We start from the raw sequence: 19,344 nt of genomic DNA, 5'->3' as shown, positions 1-19,344 counted from the left end.
CAACCTCTTAGGGGAGGCAGGACGTGGCGCCTCTGGCCCCGCTCTGCCAGTCCTGGGTGGGCGGGGGGCTGTCCGCGCGGCGGCGCCTAGCGGGCACAGCTGCAGCGGGAGGGAAGGTGGAGAACTCTGGCAGCTGGCATAGGAGGAGAGAGAGGAGGGAGTCTGCGCGGGTTTGAGCCTGGATGTGCGGGGCGGGCGTGGAGAGCGCTCCCAGGGCTGGGTCAAGTGAGAGCACCGCACCCGTGGCTAAGAAGAACTCCCTTGCCCGCCCCTCAGTCTTTCCTGCTTTTCTCCTTCTCATTTCCCACTTTAACCTCCCTCCCTCTCCAGCCCTCCCGTGATTACTTCTCCCTCCTCCCTTCTTTTTCACTTTCTTTCCTAACCACCCTTCCAGACAAACTTTGATGGAGAATTTCACACCACGCTGGAAAGATGCCTGTTATGAAGGGATTACTGGCACCCCAGAACACCTTCCTTGATACCATAGCTACTCGGTTTGACGGAACACGTAAGTCTCGGTTCGGATACGTTGGATTATATATGCTTTTTTAAAAGACTACAACCCCATTACATTGGTGACTTTCTCCTCGTTTTCCCCTTACCTATGTGGTTTTCTCTTCTTTCTGGGGTGAACTGCCTTTGCACTGAGGTTTGACTTAACTGCATGATGTGGTGTTTGCACTTTCGGGTGGTTTTATTTTTTGACCATTCTCTTCACTTCTTGGGTTTGAAAACAACCTCGGGAAAGGCTTACCTCCCCCGAGATTGATTGAAGAAACTATTTTGGTATCGGACTGGAGTTTCCCTTGTAGTTTTGTGGAATGAAGAAGTGAGAGTAATTGTCCAAGCTATTTAATCGTCATCCATTGCCCAACAGTAGGAGGGTTACACTGGTTATAGCCGCCCCCTCCACATACATATCCTCCCCCCAACTGGCACGCGTGCGCGCACACACACTCACCCTCATACACACACACTCACACACACACACACACACACACTCACACACACACGGGATCTTTATACATAGCCCTTTCTACCCTCTCAATAGTGTGATAAAATGAGTTCTTTGCTGTACTGTAAAACTGCGCATCTGTGCCTACAGGAGAGAATGAATCCCTTTTTCCAAGTGTATGTGAAAACAGGAAAGGGCTTTGTATTGTTTGTCAGAATCTCAGTGCCAGTTCTTGCATTGCCAGGTTAAGACTGAAATTTGTCTTGACCTCGAGGACAGCCTCTGAGGGGATGTGCATTGTAAACCTTAATGGTAGTTTTAGGAAGTTTTGATTATGAGAATCACCTCAAGACATTTGGAGAGAGGGGGTAGCTGAAGTTTTACTTCAAATGAGGGCTGTGTGGTTTTGTTTAGGTATATTTCTCCAGTACTTGTTGACTAAGACTCTAAGCTGAGAGGTCTTATTCAGTACCATGGCCAGATCCCAGTCCTTTTTTTTTTTTTTTTTCCCCTCTCTTTTTTTCCCCAGGCTCCTTATTTTCAAAGCTATCAGTGGAGCTTTCTGTCAGTCCCTATAGCATATTCATCCCTCAGCACAGTCCAATTACACCTCTGTGCCTCTTCCCTCAACCTTCCAACCCGAATTTCCTCCATTTATATTAATACCTTCTTCTGCTTGTCCTCTTCTCCCTCCCTTCTCTTCTCTAAGACTGGCAGAGAATTATTTATCAGTAGCTTTCTCATTGGTTGAGTATTATTACCCTTTAGTTTGGACTTCGTGTTCCTTGGAGCAGGTTTATAAGGAAGGTTAATTATGTACTGTATCTACTGCTGGTTTAGATCTATGGCACTATAAAAGGAATAAACTCCTGGACTTTCTGTTTAAAAAGTGGATGGGAAAGTTCAGATGAAGGGGCACATGGTGTTCGCTCCGATTTTTAAAAATCTTTTTTTGTTTTTATGTTAATCATTGTAACCATGTGATTACATTCTTTTTAGTGTTTTATATTGTGTTACCTTTGACATTTTACTGATCTTCATATTTTCTAAAAACATTTAACTCATAATAGTAAAATTCAATTGAATTATGTGTTTATCGTGATTTTTTTTACCAGACCTATGATTTCATTAGTGTAGGGAGCACTCAGTGAGGACCTTCCTCTGCCATACAATTCAGTACCTTGAGTATAATGTCTTCAAAGCCTGTCTGGAGCATGGAGAACTGCAGAGACTTTTCCAGTCACATAGCTAAAATGAGTCCTGATTATGAGGCCAGCTTTCTCTATCTGTTATGCTATACTACCTCTATTTAGGTGTTTAAGGTGATAGACTGAAAGTTGCAAGGGATCGCAGAAGTCATTCAGTGCAACAATTTCATTTTACATATGAAGAAACACAAGTTCAGAAGAAATTAATTGACATGTCCAAGGTCACACAAACAGTAAGAAGTTAAATTGAAATCATGATCTCTCAGTTCCAATCTAGTCCTCTTTTCCATGGTACCACGTTATTTTTTTTAATCCTTATCTTCCATCTTAGAATTTATGTAATGGTTCAAAGTAGAAGTATGGTAAGGAATAGGCAGTAGGAGTTGGACATGCATAGAGTCACAGAGCTAGGAAATGTCTGAGGCCAGATTTGAATCCAGGAACTACTGTTTGGCTCTCAATCTACTGAGCCACCTAGTTCCCCCCCACCCCCAATAACCTACTACTTCATAATAAGGCTCAAGTGTGAGGATGCCCCAGATTGTGTGTGTGTGTGTGTGTATACACTTAACCATTCTTGAAATATAGACATATATATTTATATTTATCACTGCATCAGAGCAGTTTCTATCTTGGAATTTTATCAGTTTCACAAAATAATGGCATTGTTTTTGACAATGCATATACATTTAAAATCGTAAAGCTTTTACAGTTGATTCAGAAAGTTATTATTGATAAAAATATAATTGGAAAATGATACGTGCTTATAATTTCCTAGCCTGCAGCTTAAAGTTGAAAGGAATACACCATGTGATGAATCCTCTCAAGAACACCCCAGAGATCTACTTATTTCAGGGGATAAATTTGGAGTGCTCTATTGCTAATGATAGGGTTTGTAATGATTTAATCCTTATTATAAGAATATATTTTCCTATAGTTGGATCTCATGATGGCACCATCATCAGAAAGACATGTTATTGAGATTCTTGAGGCAAGAAGGCTTTCTCTCAGAAAGAGATGATAATTCTCATTATTTTTCCTCCTCTTCCACTATACCTACTCCTAATGTTAAAAACATAAATATCTTTCAGTCTATTTCTCAACTGGAAAGAGTCTCAGAATATATGAGTATTCAAAATAATAGAAACCAGGGGAAGCTAGGTGGCTCAGTGGATAGGGAGCCAGGCCTTGAGATGAGAGGTCTTTAAGTTCCAATCTTTTCTCAGACATTTCACTTCCTAGTTGTATGACCCTTGGCAATTGCCTAGCCCTTACTGCTCTTTTACAGTGGAGCAGCTATTTAGTATCCATTCTAAGATAGAAAATAAAGTTAAAAAAAAAAGAATATCCAAACACACTCAAATAGCTTTATAATAGTGGTGATACTTGTTTTCAATTGAGTTTGAAGGCTTAGGAACTTAGGAAAGTTCCAACTTAGGAAAACTTTGCTTGACTTTTGACAATAAATGACACAAATTTTTAAAAACAAAAAATGATCCAGAAAGTCTACTTTAAGAATGACTTATTTTCTTATTGTTTAGAACTAAAAAAAGAACCCTCAGTGAGGCTTATTTTCTTACATTACTATTTTTAATGCTCTAAATAATATGAGAATTAGGAAATATCACCACCACAAGTAGAGATTCTGCTGCAATCAGGACCACAGATATATTAGCATCCTCACATGAATTTTGTATTCACTAAGGGGGATAATATTTTCAATATTGAGGAAATTTAGTTGCTAAGTATACACAAGCACAGCTCCTGAAAATCTTTCCCAGTTCTTGTCCTTCTTACTCTAAAAATTCTTATATTCCTTATTTCTTTTCCCTTCTGCTTGGACTTAGCATGGAAAATGCTTTGGATTTTTCTACTCATTTGTAATTGATGTAGGCAAAACTTCTCTACATTCTCTCCCAACTTCATCTCCTAGAAAAAGAGCCTGTAATAAAAAATGGCATTCTTATTCTATCAGACTTATTACCATATTTTCACTTTGGCAGAAAAGATATTATCATTTGCCTTTTTTTGCAGTTGTTAGTCATTTAAATGAAAAATACAACTTAGAAAACTCTCATCACTTCTTTAAGAAAATAGCATACCACCAACTTAAGCAACATTGAATCTGTACAGTTAGTTCTTATGATATAGTAATAAACTTTTTTAATTTCCCTAAAATTTGAAATATATAATCATGATGCAATAATGAAGAAGGATCACTTTTTCATTTATTTAATAAAATAGGAAAATATTTAATCAAATGATATGGCAATATTAAAATATATATCAGGTAGTCAACACCAAAGCATTTATGATATTTGTTGTAAGACAAAATGAATTAAATAGATAATATGATGTCTCATAACTGTCATGGTCTTTAGTTGTTTCATATGATGTTTTTATTTCCCGTATCTGTTAAAACTTCAAGAATTTGTATATTCAATATTAGGCTATCTTGCCTATATATGAAGCTTATAGACCATGAAGGGGAAATGTATCTACAAATAATTTCTTTAAAATATATTATTTGTAGTCACATTTTCCTTTATATTCTAGATTTGTGGTTTCACTCACGCCACGAACCCCTTATGAATTTATACCATCTTCCAATGCAAAATGATGTTATTCAACTCATAGTTTAAGAAAGTTGCTCAAGGTATTAAGAGGTTAAAAGATTTCCCAAGAATTATATTCTAGAAGAGAGATTTGAACCAGGCCTATGTATTTCTTTTCAGTCTAGTTCTCTATCAAATACATCATGCTGCCCCTCATATGTATGTATGAAGCTATGTGTATATATGTACAAAATAAAAATTGCTACCCTATAATTCTCTAGATGTATTACAATTTGGTCAGATGATTTCTTTCCTAAAGAAGTCAATGATAAGAAAATCCTATAGAAGGAGATTATAGCCTACTCATTATCACCAGGAGAACATCACATCTGGGCATGTGACTTCCACATTTAGGAAGATTATACATATTTTCATACGATTTGCATATGGTTTGCTTATGCCTACATAGATTGTAAAAAAGTATGCCCAGGCCAATTTTGCATCCTTTCTTTAGGGTGGTCATGGCTTTTATTGGTTTCTTTTTAAATTTTTCATTCTTACTGAGGCAGATCTCATTTACAGCACAGAGCTAGGAGGGCTCATCAGCAGGGCATGGCACATTATCAGTGCTATAGAAATGTTGGCTCTTACTTTATTATTAGAAGGGAGAGTGAAGAAGAATGAGGACCCAAAGAAATGTATGCTGACTTACAGTTTCAAGAATGCTATCAAAACCTTTGACTAACATTCATGAATTAGTACCAAGAAGTTCCTTTGAATGTGTGCCTTGGGTACCTTGAATTTAAGACCATCTATGTTTCTATATATGACATGTATTAATGAAATGGAACTTTACAAAAGCAAAACCTTCTGCCTTTTCCAATGGATTTATTTGTTTCCACTCTAAGCTTAGATGCCTTTCCACTAATGTTTGATAAAAGAACAGAGCGACTCCTGGAATTGAAGTCAAAAAGAATATTTTAGACATAGATCCAGGAGTAAACCATTTAATATCTTTGATCTCACTTGTGAGGAGTTGAAGTAGATAATCTCTTAGGTTCCTTCTATTATTCTTATATTTTAAGTCTAGCATCCTTTCTTTTTTTTAACTTTTTAATTTTTTTCAATACCATGTAAAAACAAATTTTGACAATTGTTTTTAAATATTTTTATTTGGATTCTCTCCCTCTCTCTGCCCCTCCCCTGCCCTGAGACAGCAGATAGTCTGATATAGCTTATGGCAGTGCTTTCCTGCAACACATATTTCCATATTCCTTATGCCATGACAGAAGACAAATATCTCACAAACAGTATAACTCATAAAGGAAATAAAATGAAAGATAGCATGCTTTGATCTGCAATCAGATTCTGACAACTTCTTTGGCTGAGAATAGCATTTTTTTTATCATGAGTCCCTTGGGGTTTTCTTGTAGCCTAGTTTGATTGATAATAATTTAGTCTTTTGGAGTCGATCATTGTACGATAGTTCTGTTCACTTCATTTTGCATCAATTCATATAAATCTATCCAGATTTTTCTGAACTTATTCTTTTCATCATTTCTTATGGCACAATATTATTCTGTTACAACCACATACCAAAACTTGTTCAGCCATTCCCCAATTGATGACATCCCCTCACTTTTCAATTATTTGCTACTACAAAAGAGCTGTCTAGAATCTTTTCAAGTGAAATCATAGGCTAAAATGGACAATGTGTTTTTCATCTGAACAACCTGCCTAGATCACAGAAGCTCAATCAAACAGAGTTGCATACTGGTGCTATTTTTCTTTTTCATTTGTAACAATTCATGAATATCACCTCCTAAGGGCTTGTTATCTGTCTTAGTGGAGGAGAATACCCAAACTATTCCTGAGCTTCCAAAGGAACAGGGGGAAAAAACAAAAGGTTACACATTTTGACCTGGAGGGAGCCTCAGAATAATCTAGTGACAAAATGTTCTTAATTTAGGACTACAGACTTTTAACAAATTAAAGGTGCAAATCAACATAACAGATTTCCTTTATAATTGTATTTTATTTTATGCATTTAAAAACAGAATTCTGTCCATTAGTTTCATCAGCCTATTAAAGGGTCTTTGACACACAAAAACATTTAAGTACTCCCGAACAATTCTAAACTCTTTATATTTGAGATAAAGCAGAGCAAAGAGAAAATAAGTGATTTTCCCAAGATCAAACAAGTCATGAGTGACAATGATGGGATTCAAACTCAGCCCTCTGGACTCTCATCAAGGGTTCTTTCAATTTCACTGTGCTACTGAATACTAGTGATGTGGGAGTCATTCTGTATGATGACTTGCAATCAGTCAGGAATTCCTGAGTTTAAATCCAGCCTCAGATATTTACTAGCTGTGTGACACTAAGCAAGTCAATTAACCTCTTTTTACCTCAGTTTTCTCAACTGTAAAATGGGGACAATAACAGCAGCTATCTTGCAGGATTGTTTTGATGATCAAATGAGATAATATATGTAAAGTTCTTTAGTAGTATAGTGCCTAGCACATAATAGGGATTTTATAAATGCTTATTCCTTCCTTCTTTTGCCCCTACTTGAAGGAAATAAAGATGATTACTTAAAGAAGTAATGCTTTGGTTAGCAAGTGATGGAAATAATTGTTTAAAAATATTTGAAATGCGAGTGTGTTATAGAGAGATTGATTATATTCTGCTGGTTTCCAGAAAGCAGAAGTAGAAGTCTTAATCTAGAGTTTATTGCTGTAATGATGACAGTGGTAGTAGTGATGCTGATAGTGGTAGTGATTATTGTTATTTTAGATAATTTTCATCAAAAAAGTTTTCACTTTAGGTTGTCTTATTTTTCTCCAAGGGAAATATTAGAGGAGATGCCTTGAATAACCACAGGAAAAGCTTCTGTGCCCTTGTTTGGATTTGTATGCCCAGTAGTGGATGTTGAAGATTAATTCTAGGATGGTATAACCTATAGAGACTAAAGTTTTCTTCTAATCCTGATAGTTTCATATTCTGTAACTTCATGGATGCTGAAAGGATGAGTTTCTTGGAGTTACTGAGGCTCTTAGTAATTATTTACAAATAGAAGCCTCCACCCTGCCCAAAAGAAATTTCCATTAAATGCATATATGAAACTGTTCACCACAAGATAACAAGCTCACAAGTCTTTACTAATATTGTATGTTTTCCATTATATTACAGACACATATGTTTATATTTAGATACACACTTGTATATAGGTGTATATACCTGCTTTAAACAACTTATGTAGCTTAATGATTTTTTTCATGAAGGGGATTTTCTTCTAATGCCACATTTTATTATCAGGAAGTTCAATGAAAGAGGCTAAGATAATGAAGAAGACCTAGGGATGAATTGAAATATATGGCTCTCTTCTGTGGTATACTTAGTCTATACTTTTTTCTCTCCCTTTCAGACAAGAAGGACTCTGGCTTCCTAGTCTCCACCATTTGCTTTTAAGGATGACTACCTATCTTAGATTTGTCCACCACCCAGATGCATGTGGTAATAGCTCTGGAAACACTGCTTTCCCATTGCCTGGAATACTGACTCTAAAGTCAAAAGACTCAGTTTCTATCTTATGTCTAATGCATACAACATGTATGACCTTGGATGAGTTAGATTATCTCCCTGGTGCCTATCTCCCTCCTTTGTTGAAGGTAGACTTCATGGCCTCCCAGCTCTAGATCTATGATCCTGTAATCCTGTATAATCCCCCACCCTAGTAATATCCCCCCACTCCCAGGAGAGGGCTATGATTGAGAGAATTTTAACTACTATTTCAATGACTCAAAGGTGAGGAGACCAGAAGTGCCCTGTAGCCAATTAGATCCATGAGGATTTTGTTTAAAGGAGTTTTATTCTTGGAGGATTTATTAACTAAAGCATCACATCAGAAAAACTCTTTTTACTTAAAAAGAGAGAGAGATTTGCAAAAATAAGGTTTAATTATTCACTTTACAAAAGGATTTCCTACTATTTTCCTCATGCATTTAAAATACCATTTGGTTTGTAAAAGTGTATTTACTTTTCAGAAGTACATATATCCATCATGTTAAATGAAGTCAGCATTGGGAGATACTCATATATTCTTCACAAGATATAGCTTTCTGATCCCTGTGTTAATGTTAAAGGATAGTTAGATACATTGCTTTTTAACATATTATACTACAAAAAAATATAAATGATTTTGAATAATAATAATTAAATGACACAGAGACAGAGACTGGGGTATTCCACTGTAAACATCTAGCCAAGTCAACATTTAAACTATTCTTCTCTAATTTGGACCATCTAACTAATTTCAAATCTGTCTAAATGTAATATATTATAGGTTGCTTCTCTGCATCTTTTCCCAAAGAATAGTATGAAAGACTTTATCTAATACTTCAATAAAATCTGGATAAACTATCTATAACATACTTTGAACTATTAGTTAACAATCCTGTTGAATAAAAAAAAGAGAGAAGTTTAATATTACTTTTAGTAAAGGCAGGTCAGTGGCATGGTGAATATAGAAATTGGTCTAGAGACAGGAAGACCTGGGTTCAAATCCAGTTTCAGGCACTTCTTAACTGTGTGACCCTAAGAAAGTCATTTATCCTCTGTTTGCCTCAGCACAGTTCCTTCAAGTGTAAAATGTAGATAATAAAACCCTACCTTCTAGGGTTGTCTTAAAGATCAAATGAAATATTTGTAAAAATACTTAGTACAGTACTTGGCTTATAATAGATCCTTAATAAGTTCATCCATCCGTCCATCCTTCCTTCCTTCCTTCTTTCCTTCCTTCTTTCCTTCCTCTGGATGTGGCTAAATAATATGGTGACAAAAACTCTTTCCCTTGTCTCTAGAGCTCAACCAGGGTAACCCTGCTACAATTAAATCATAATTCCATCAACACATTTTTATTAAATATTTAAAGTATTCAGAAAACCAGGGAAGATAAAAGTCGAGATAATATATTTCCTCATTCCTTTGTAATTTATTCTAATAGGGGATAAAATATAGCTCCTTACAAGTTAGTTTTGTTTCATTCTTTGTATTTGGAACCCCAGTTACACTGTGCCCAGTATACAGTAGGTACTTAATGAATACTTGTATTGTGATTCATAACACGTGAATTTACATGTGTGCAAAGGAGAGCTCTAAGACAATTAGGGATAGCATGGGGAGAAAAAGACTTTGGAGATGATGGGCAAGGAAAAGGGAAGGCTTTATTCTGGGTGAGGCATTTGCATTATGTTTTAAAGGATGGCTAGAAATTCAGTTCGACAAGAAAAGGAAGGATAGCTTTCTAGACTCAGAACCCTATTTGCAAAAAGGCATAAAATCAAGAGAGAAGAGTGTATCTTTGAAGAGTAGAGCAGTAAACATACATCTTGTTCAACTAGAGCAGTGATGGCAAACCTAAGGCATGCGTGCCAAAGATGATACACAGAGTGCTCTCTGCGGGCACGTGTGCCACCCTCTCCCTACCCCTAGAGTTCATTATGAGAAAGGCAGAGGGACTCAGGCAGAGCTGCTCCCTTTCCCCTCTTCACTGTGCCTGCTGACATTTTTTCACATTACCTGTCCCTCTGCCCAGCAGCCCAGTGGGAGAGCACAGAGGGTAGGGTGGGTGGCTCACAGATGACAGAGCTGGAGGGCAGCAGAGTGTTTGGGCTACTCCCCTGACCCTTTCTACACTCACTGAGGACATTCCTCACTTCATCTACCCTTCTACCCAGCAGCCCAATGGGAGCGCTTTCTCCTTTCCTTGTGTGGAGTAAGGGCAGGCAGGGCACTCCTGGCACTTGGTAAGGAGGGCAGGGCATGGCACACAGTCTCTTGGGGGAGGCATGGTATTTGATCTCTAAAAGGTTCACCATCACTGGACTAGAGTTTGGCATGTGAAAAGGAGGAAAATGAAACATACTGAAGAGACGTGATTGGTATAATGAGCTTAATTTTACAGTGCCAAAGTGAAGGTGTGCAGTGCACAATGGGAGGTGCTAGATTTGGGATATTAGATTGGGGAGACATTTATCATACCCAGAAGATGACTGAAATCGTCAAGGTAGATTGAAAAGGTTGTGCTTAAAGTAAGACCAAGGCAGTCCGGTCTGATCTTCAGTTGCCTAAGACCTGAAGCCTTCCTAAACTGGACTTCAAATTATCCTAAATCTCTGAGTAACAGGCAGCCTTAGATGAGAGGAACTCCAAGGTAATGCTCATTGAGTCTCCACTTTGCATTTGCTCTCCTGCCTACTTTCAACTCCACGGAACAAGATTGCCAATCTATCCCAGGATAAACTCATTTCCAAACTCATCACCATGCTGCTAATTGAAACCTTGGTGGATTTCACCTCCCTCAATCTCTTCATCTGGATGCAGGACTCGGGGTGGACCACCAAACTTTTCTCTATGCTTTCCTTTAGAAAGGGTAGAAACTGGACCCTCAGATCATTCCATTGGTTTTTGCTGCTCTAGCTGGTTTCAACTCCACAGAACAAGATGTTCCTGCAGCAGTTACCCGTAGGGTTCTTTACCCCCTCTTCCTTCCTTACTTTCCTGCCTCTTACTATGTGTTGTCTCTCCCTTTAGATTGTAAGCTCCTTTAAGGCTGGGACTGTTGTTTCTTTTATTAATTGTATCCTCAGAACTTAATACAAAGTCTAGCATGTTATAGGCACTTAATAAATGTTTATTGGATTGGATTGGAGACCACTGCCTGCCTCCTCAGGATTTTTCAGGGGTATTCTTTTATTATTCTATATATGAAGGAGAAAAACATTCAACCTTAAATGCTAGATCAGTGATTCCCAAAGTGGGCGCTACCGCCCCCTGGTGGGTGCTGCAGCGATCCAGGGGGGGAGTGGTGATGGCCACAGGTGCATTTATCTTTCCTATTAATTGCTATTAAAATTTAAAAAAGTAATTTCCAGGGGGCTAAGTAATATTTTTTCTATTCTTCTAGAAAGGGGGTGGTAGGCCAAAAAAGTTTGGGAACCACTCTGCTAGATCTTTTGTTCCCCTTACAATCTCTTCTAATGATGATTTATCCACTAACTAGTAACTTATTAAATATGAAGACGTCAACATAAACTCTTCTTTTGATTAGACAATGATCATTTTTTTCTCAGAACTAGTCAGATGCAGCCAATATGCCAACTTCCCTTTTCGCAGTTGGTCACTACTGTATTCTATCATAAAGTCCACTCTAATAAAGAATATAAATTGGGGGCAGCTGGATTGAGAGCCAGACCTAGAGATAAGAGGTCTTGGGTTCAAATGTGATCTAGTCCTGGGCAAGTCACTTAACCCCTACTGCCTACCCCTTACTTCTTTTCTGCCTTGGAACAAATACACGGGTTGATTCTAAGGTAGAAGATAAGCTTATTTTTTGCTTGTTTGTTTTGTTTTTCAAGAATATGAATCTAGGTCATTCTAGATCTTGGTCTCAGTAGAGTCAACAATAGTCAGCTGTTGATCAATCAACAACTGGTGGGAAGAGCCAAACAGTGGATTTGTTTTCTCTTTTTGTGGAAACCTAGTGATTTCATCACCATTGAGAACTCTTTGTGAGGAAACTCTCTCCTGCAAATTCATACAGGCAAGTTATTAACACTTTATTGAATTAGAGATCTGCCTGGAGTAGTAAGAGGTTAAGTAATATGTCCATCCATGAGACTTGAACCTGAGACCAACTGTACTCTAACCATTAAACTATTTTACCTCTCCTGACAGTTATTTTTTAAATGTCTAGTTTTCTCATGTATTTGGATAATATATTATTGATTCAGAAGCTAACATAATCCACCTTTATCCACTGTGATGTGTTACCCATTTTTATAGCTACATAAGTTGAGATAGTGCTTCAAGGTCATGCCCACATATATGCACATATGCATATATATGTGTGTGTGTAATTGAGATGTGCAAATAAAATAAATATACATATATAGGTATGTAGAGATATATGTATTTTAAAAATCCTACTTTGACATCTTTAAGCATGTATTCTTTATTAAACTTGAACTTTTAAAAATGAAAATACAGACTAGGGAAATCAGAATAATAACTCCTGTTATTCCAAATGGAATTCTTGTGTCAGTGCCTCAGTTTTTCTATTGTTGTGGTTTGACATATTATGCTTTAAGCGGTTGAGTTACTTTTTAAATAGGCTTTTAATACTATCTTGAACCACTTTAAAAATTCACCATGCCAAGCAGCCTTGCATATCCCAGAAAATCTCCTGGCCTTTCTTCAGGAGAAAAAAAATAACACACATTTTCTTTGGAGATACTGCTGACTTGAGAACTTTCTCAACAAAAATTTGTTGTCACAATTATTGCCCTTGAAGAAAATGTTCTAATTCCCAAAGCAATTACTGTAGCACCATTTGGGAGACAGAGGAAGGTTCTGTATTATATAAAAGAAATAAAACTATAAGTTTTGGCACGTTTCTGTCTCTGTCCCTCTGCAGCTCTCTGTATGTGTGTACACACACACACACACACACACATATACACACACACATATATACATACATACACACATGTATACACAAATATGTGTTGCAAACAAAACAATCTCTCCCCTCAATGAGCTTATATTCTAATAGGGTAAAATAAGATAAAACTTAAACAGAAGCTGGAACAAGTGGGGAGAGAGATATGACCAGATCCAGATGAAATATATAACTGGAGTCCTTTTGAAAATGATGGTTGTGTGGAGTGAGTCACTGATGAGGAGAGGAGAGCCCCAGGACAGAGGTTTCTCAGGAGAAGAAAGTGAAGTCCAGAGAGAGTGGAAATAAAAGGAAGGTGAATAGAATAATATTAATGAGTTTCTTAAATGTACAGAAAATTATGTCAATCAAAGCTCCTTGGAAATATCTTATGATTACATGTACAAATCACTTGAACGTCATGCCCTATCATATCAGCTGTCATAGCTGTGTTCACATAGCAAATTCATTTAAATCTGCACTTAGTAACAAGTAGGAAACAGTTTAATCTTCATTCTCCCAAAATGGTGTTTCATGGGCACACTGTAAGAAATCAATTCTATCTTCCTTGAAGTCTTCCTATTATTCGGTAGCTTATCAATTTCTAATGTTTTATTTAAGTTTTTAAAGTAAAAGGAATCCATAGTAATGATGAGTCAATTGCACCACAGTTCTAGGATGACATACAAACCTGTTGGGTATTTGTTGATTGAAATAAGTATCCATATTTGAGGCCTTTGATGGTCATCAAAAACAATTCAGTTTACCTTTTCCTCACAATAATCTTGCAGGAAGCAAGAATAACATCATCATTTTGTCATGACACTGAAACATCATCATATCTGTTTTTTCTATAAGTCTTCCAGCCTTGCCAGTCAAAATGAGTGTTCTAATTCTGGTCATCTGTACTAGAGGGAACTAGAAGCAGGGTAAGTTATCAGACTTTCCATGGTTTATTGGATTTTCCAAAGATAGAATCCTGCCCATAACAAGTTCAGATATTATCTAAATGTCAAATATCCCAGCCAACTAGAGGGAGACTTGGCTTAATTGGGTGGTTCTTACTATTTTTTTGGAGGGAATAATGGTCCAGAGATAAAAACAAGGTAGCCCTTTATCTTAATGCTTATTAGATAAATGTTTTGATTCCGATTCCTTGAAGGGTAGGAAATTGTATATGTGGGTATCTGTGCACTGTTTATGGAAGCTACAAAAGTCTTTGTCTTCTTTCCATTTTAGTCTGACTTTGGCTGGTCTTTTGGTGAATTGGTTACCAATTAAGATGATCTAGAACAGATTCTTAACCTTTTCTGTATTTCATGGACCTCTGCAGTCTGGTGAACACTAAGGACTCCTCAAAATAATGTTTTTAAATGCATAAGACTGATATGATTAAAAAGGAAACCAATTATATTTAAGGTGAAGCCCATGAATTGATGTAAGTTGACCCATTGAAATAACATCCTAGAATGGATCTTAAAATTCCAAAAGTGATGCCTTTCAATTATTTATTAGAGATGACATAAGATAAATGAGCACTAAGGAGGAAAATAATTACAACCACATTGTCATTTATCAAACATGTAGCTGATGTTATGTTTCTATAAAATGTTGTTAGAATTCCCATGTGTCGCATGATGGGTAAGAGTTGCCAGGGCATGGATTCCCTCAACATTTTCCTTAGGAGAGTCTTTTGTCTGTTGGTTTATTTTTCATTTTTGCTTTTTTTCTTTGTGTAGGTGGGATAGACTTTCCTGTTTGCCTTGAAATCCAACTCCCTCATTTTATGGTACCCAGAGAACCTCAGCTATTTATACCCTACTTTTGATGCTTTGTGCTATTTTAGAATTTGGGGCTCTAATAACTCTGGTCTTAAGCTATTGTTTAGAAAACTCTGCAAACTTACATATGCATTCTGTTGAACCAAGGAAGGGTGGAATGTGATTGACAAAATGGTTATTTCTTCTTCTCCCTGATGTGTCTCAACACCTACTCTCCCCCCACCCCAAAAGAGGAGTGACTTACACAGCTACAGATGTGCTGTATCAGCAAATTTGCTACCTTTTAGAAGTGAAGTGAGAAGCTCTCTGGCTAGGAAAGTTGGATATTACCGTGAATTTTCCTCCACTTCATTTTGCTGTGGCTTTTTCTTTCTTTAAGCACAATGGCCTCCCAAGAAGTATTTCACTCAAGGACCAAGCTGGCTGGGAATTTTTCAGTTCCAATTTTTAGTTTCCAGTTTACACTCAGCAGACACCACTCTGTAGGTGCTCTCTGATCCCATTCTGTCCATTAATCTCAATGTGAAAGTTTAATCCTCAGTGGCTAGAGATACAGACAAAACAGGAGAATATTGGAATGATTCCTGCTTAGATTATAATTTTTTGGATTTCCAATTTACTAGAAGAATATGCATGCTAGGGATGTTTGATTGCAATAACATTTATAAATATGATGTCTTTGGATGATTATTGAACTCTTTCTCTTTCAACATAGACAGTTTGACAGAAGTAAAAGAGTTTCCACAGTTCTTTTGGAAGAAGACAGGAATTTGTTGATTACACCATAGGTGAAACATTCCATTAACCCAGAGAAAGCATGATCTTAGCTTGTCTTTACATTAATGACCCTTGATCTTATAAATGTGGGTGCTGAACTTCAATAGTAGACAGCATGATTCACTAATACTTCATCCTGTTTCATTTATCCATATTCTCCCATAAACCCTCAGGAGGACATTCACCAGTCTGGAGATCTTCCTCTGAGGTGTTCTTCCCCCCAGTCCCCCAAGTATTTATCAGTGGTGAATAAAGCACTTAGGTTGTATCCATCTTTTTTTTATTCTCACTACATGACTGTCTTATTTCCTTTTCCAATCCTATATCTTCTGTATGATAGCTTTTCTTTTAGGTCAATTCTTGCACAGAGGTTTCAATGATCCTAAGCTACTCCTTGAGGCATCATTTCGCCCTTCATTTATTTCTTGAATCAACCATTTATAGTTTTAGAGAAGCTTTCTCCCCACACACACCATTTAGGGAGATCTAATGACTGCCAGCTACGTTCCATGTAACAAAGAGAAATGTTTAAGTAAAAGGAATATGCATAGAAACCACTTATGTCAACAAAGTATGACATTTGGCATATGCTATCACCCTACCTATCAAAAGAAAGGAGGTCCATTTCACCATAAGTCCTCCAGAATTACGATTGGCTATTGCATTTAATTTGGATTCAGCTGTCTCTTAGTTTAGTCTTCAATAAGTTACTTTAGTTATTTCTATTCTGTTTTCCTCATTTGGCCTGCTTCAATCTTTATTAGATTGTATTAAGTCTTCTAATTCTTTATAGGTATTGTTTGTTATTGTTACCATAATGTTGCCTTACATGCATACACTACAGTTTGTTCAATAATTGATAGGTACCCTCTTGTTTCTAGGTTTTTGTTATCATAAAAGTGATGCCATGGATATATTGGTATAGTGCTTTTCCTTTGGTCTTCGACCTTTTGGTTTTATCTAGTAATGAGATCTCTAGGTCAAAAAGTATGAACAATTTAGTCACTTTTCTCACAGGATTCCAGATTATTTTCCAAAATGGTGAAACTGAGTATAGCTTTACCAAAACATTTTTTTCACTGATTCTTGTTTTTCTATAGCCCATTATCTGTGTACATTGTCTGTGTCTTTTATCATATCTGTCAGCTCATTAGGGGTGAGGGAAAGCCTCTGAGCTACTGTAATTTGCATGTATTTTAAAATTAGTGTATTGGTTGATATTTTACAATTATTCTTTTGAAAATTGTTTGTAACATGTTAAATTAAGTACCTATGCTCTTACAGTGATCCAATATGCTTGAATCATACAACAACATAGTCCTGAAAAATTGAAATTTCAATGACTCAGAGGGTCAGGAAGACATTGTATGTTGGTAAAAGTGGATGAGTCTTTCTCTAATCTTTACAGTTTGCTAATACTTATCAATGAGTTCTTCTGTTTAGACCAGTGATGGGCAAACTACAGCTTGTGGGCCAGATGTGGCCCCCTGAAATGTTCTGTCCAGATGGGGACATTATTCTTAATCTGATGAATACCATAAGTAGGATACAATACAATGAAACTTCAAAAGAGTTGCCTTAGAAACAGACTCACAGTAATGGACTTCTGTACTGGCAGCAATGCAAGGACCAGGACAATTCTGAGGGACTTATGGAAAAGAACGCTACCCACATTCAGAGGAAGGACTGCAGGAGAGGAAACCCAGAAGAAAAACAACCGCTTGAACACATGGGTTGATGAGGACATAGTTGGGGATGTAGACACTATACGACCACACCGATGCAACTATCAATAATATGGAAATAGGTCCTGATTGATCGCACATGTTAAAACCAGTGGAAATATGCATTGGATGGGGGGGGAAGAAGGGGGGTGAAAGGGAAAGTAAAAACACGAATCATATAACCATTTTTTCTAAAAAAATAAAATATTAAAAAAAAAGAAACAGACTCACAGATGAGCATTCCCTTTCCTTTGGCCCCCTCTTTTAAAAGTTTGCCCATCACTGGTTTAGACCATTAAAGATTTTCTTTTTTAATTTGGTAAAAATTAGTTCACAGTCAGGAGAAACTTTGACTGGCTTCCTGGTATAAGGAAAGCAAAACTAGTAGTATTTTGTGACAATTTATGTTCTTTTAAGAAGTCCTAATAACTAGCTACATGACCCTGGACAAGTCATTTAACCTCACTAGGTCTCAATGTTCTCTTCTATAAAAACAGGGAGAGTAATAGCACTTCCTTCATAGAACTATGAGGATTAGGGGGACATATTTTCTATGTAAGGTACTTTTCCAACTTTAAAGAAATATTTGAATGATTAATAACAAAATCAATAATAGTAATGATAAATACAATAATTGTATGACAGTTATTAAGGATTTTAATTATTATGCAATCTAATAATTTTGTTATTACTATTTTACTTTGATTTCCCATCTTGGCATTGAAGTGACGAGTGGTTGTTGAGGCTTATGCCAATTTCAAGATCTGACAAGTCCTAACAAATTAGAAAGATTTTGAATTTAGTCAGAGGATGACATAGGGGATGGATTAAATGGATTATATTGATGCATGAGGTGCCTTTGACCAAAGACTAGTCTAGATAACTTTAAAAACATCCATCATGAGAAATGTTGGACTCCAGGTAATTGTCTTCTAAAGACTATGTAAATTTTGTACAAAGATATTCAGTCTGGAGGAGACCATAGTCTGTATTAGTGATTTAGTTATCATTATTACATCTAACTAATCTTGCTTAGGAATTAATTGCACTTAATTTAATGTCAGCACATAAAGCAAAACAACTGTTTTTTATTAATTACCTCTAAGAAACCAGTGTGGGAAGGGGAAGAATGTGCTGTGTTCTTTCATGCTAATTTATATTTCCTCTTATTTTGGTCATAATATGCATCCTATTCTCTGTTTCTGTTTTTAGCTTTGTATTATTCAACAAAATTCCTCCTTGATTTTGTTATATTCCTCATATTTATCTCTCTTAACACATAATAGTATTCCTTGGCAAGAGTGAATAATTTATTTAACCATTCCCCAGTTGTTGAATGTTTAGGCTCCTTCCAGTTTTCCACTACATACTGGTACTATAAAACCTTTGTAAATGATTTCTTTTTAAAAATACAATGCTTTGGCAGTATATTCACAATGGAATTCAGTCATAGAGCATAATTTATTATATATTGCCAGTTAGCTCTCAAAAAATATTCTATAAGGTTACAACTTTGCCAACAGTGAATACACCCATTTCCCCACAATCTTACTAGTATTTTATTTCCTTGCATTTAGTTATTTTGTTAATTCGATGAGTATGTGGTGGCACCTCAGAGAGAATCTTAATTTATGTCCCTTTTACTATTAGTAACGGTGATTTTTTTTTCTTTTGTGAGATTGCTAACTCCTTTTTTGAAAATTATTTGTTCATATTCGTTGCCTCTCAAAGCATGTGGGCTTTTGGATTTTTAGGCTAGTTATAGCATGTAAAAGTAACCCCAGGGGACCTACAGTAATTTATAAACCACCTTAACATGCTGTCTTTATGAGTAGGAAACTATT

The 19,344-nt window shown here is 36.5% G+C and overlaps 1 protein-coding gene across 1 annotated transcript in view; it reads left to right on the top strand.

The window, feature by feature from the left end:
- Nucleotides 1-432: 432 nt before the first annotated feature.
- KCNH8 (potassium voltage-gated channel subfamily H member 8) overlaps nucleotides 433-19,344 on the top strand; it is a 400,722-nt gene continuing 381,810 nt past the window's right edge. Inside the window, exon 1 of the mRNA XM_044678889.1 lies at nucleotides 433-508. Coding sequence (XP_044534824.1) covers nucleotides 433-508 — 76 coding nt within the window. The remainder of the gene's footprint in view (nucleotides 509-19,344) is intronic.

Source organism: Gracilinanus agilis, chromosome 5 (assembly GCF_016433145.1).
Source record: "Gracilinanus agilis isolate LMUSP501 chromosome 5, AgileGrace, whole genome shotgun sequence".
Lineage (NCBI taxonomy): Eukaryota > Metazoa > Chordata > Mammalia > Didelphimorphia > Didelphidae > Gracilinanus > Gracilinanus agilis.
The sequence above is the reverse complement of the archived record's forward strand: the minus strand, read 5'-3'. Positions and strand labels throughout refer to the sequence as shown.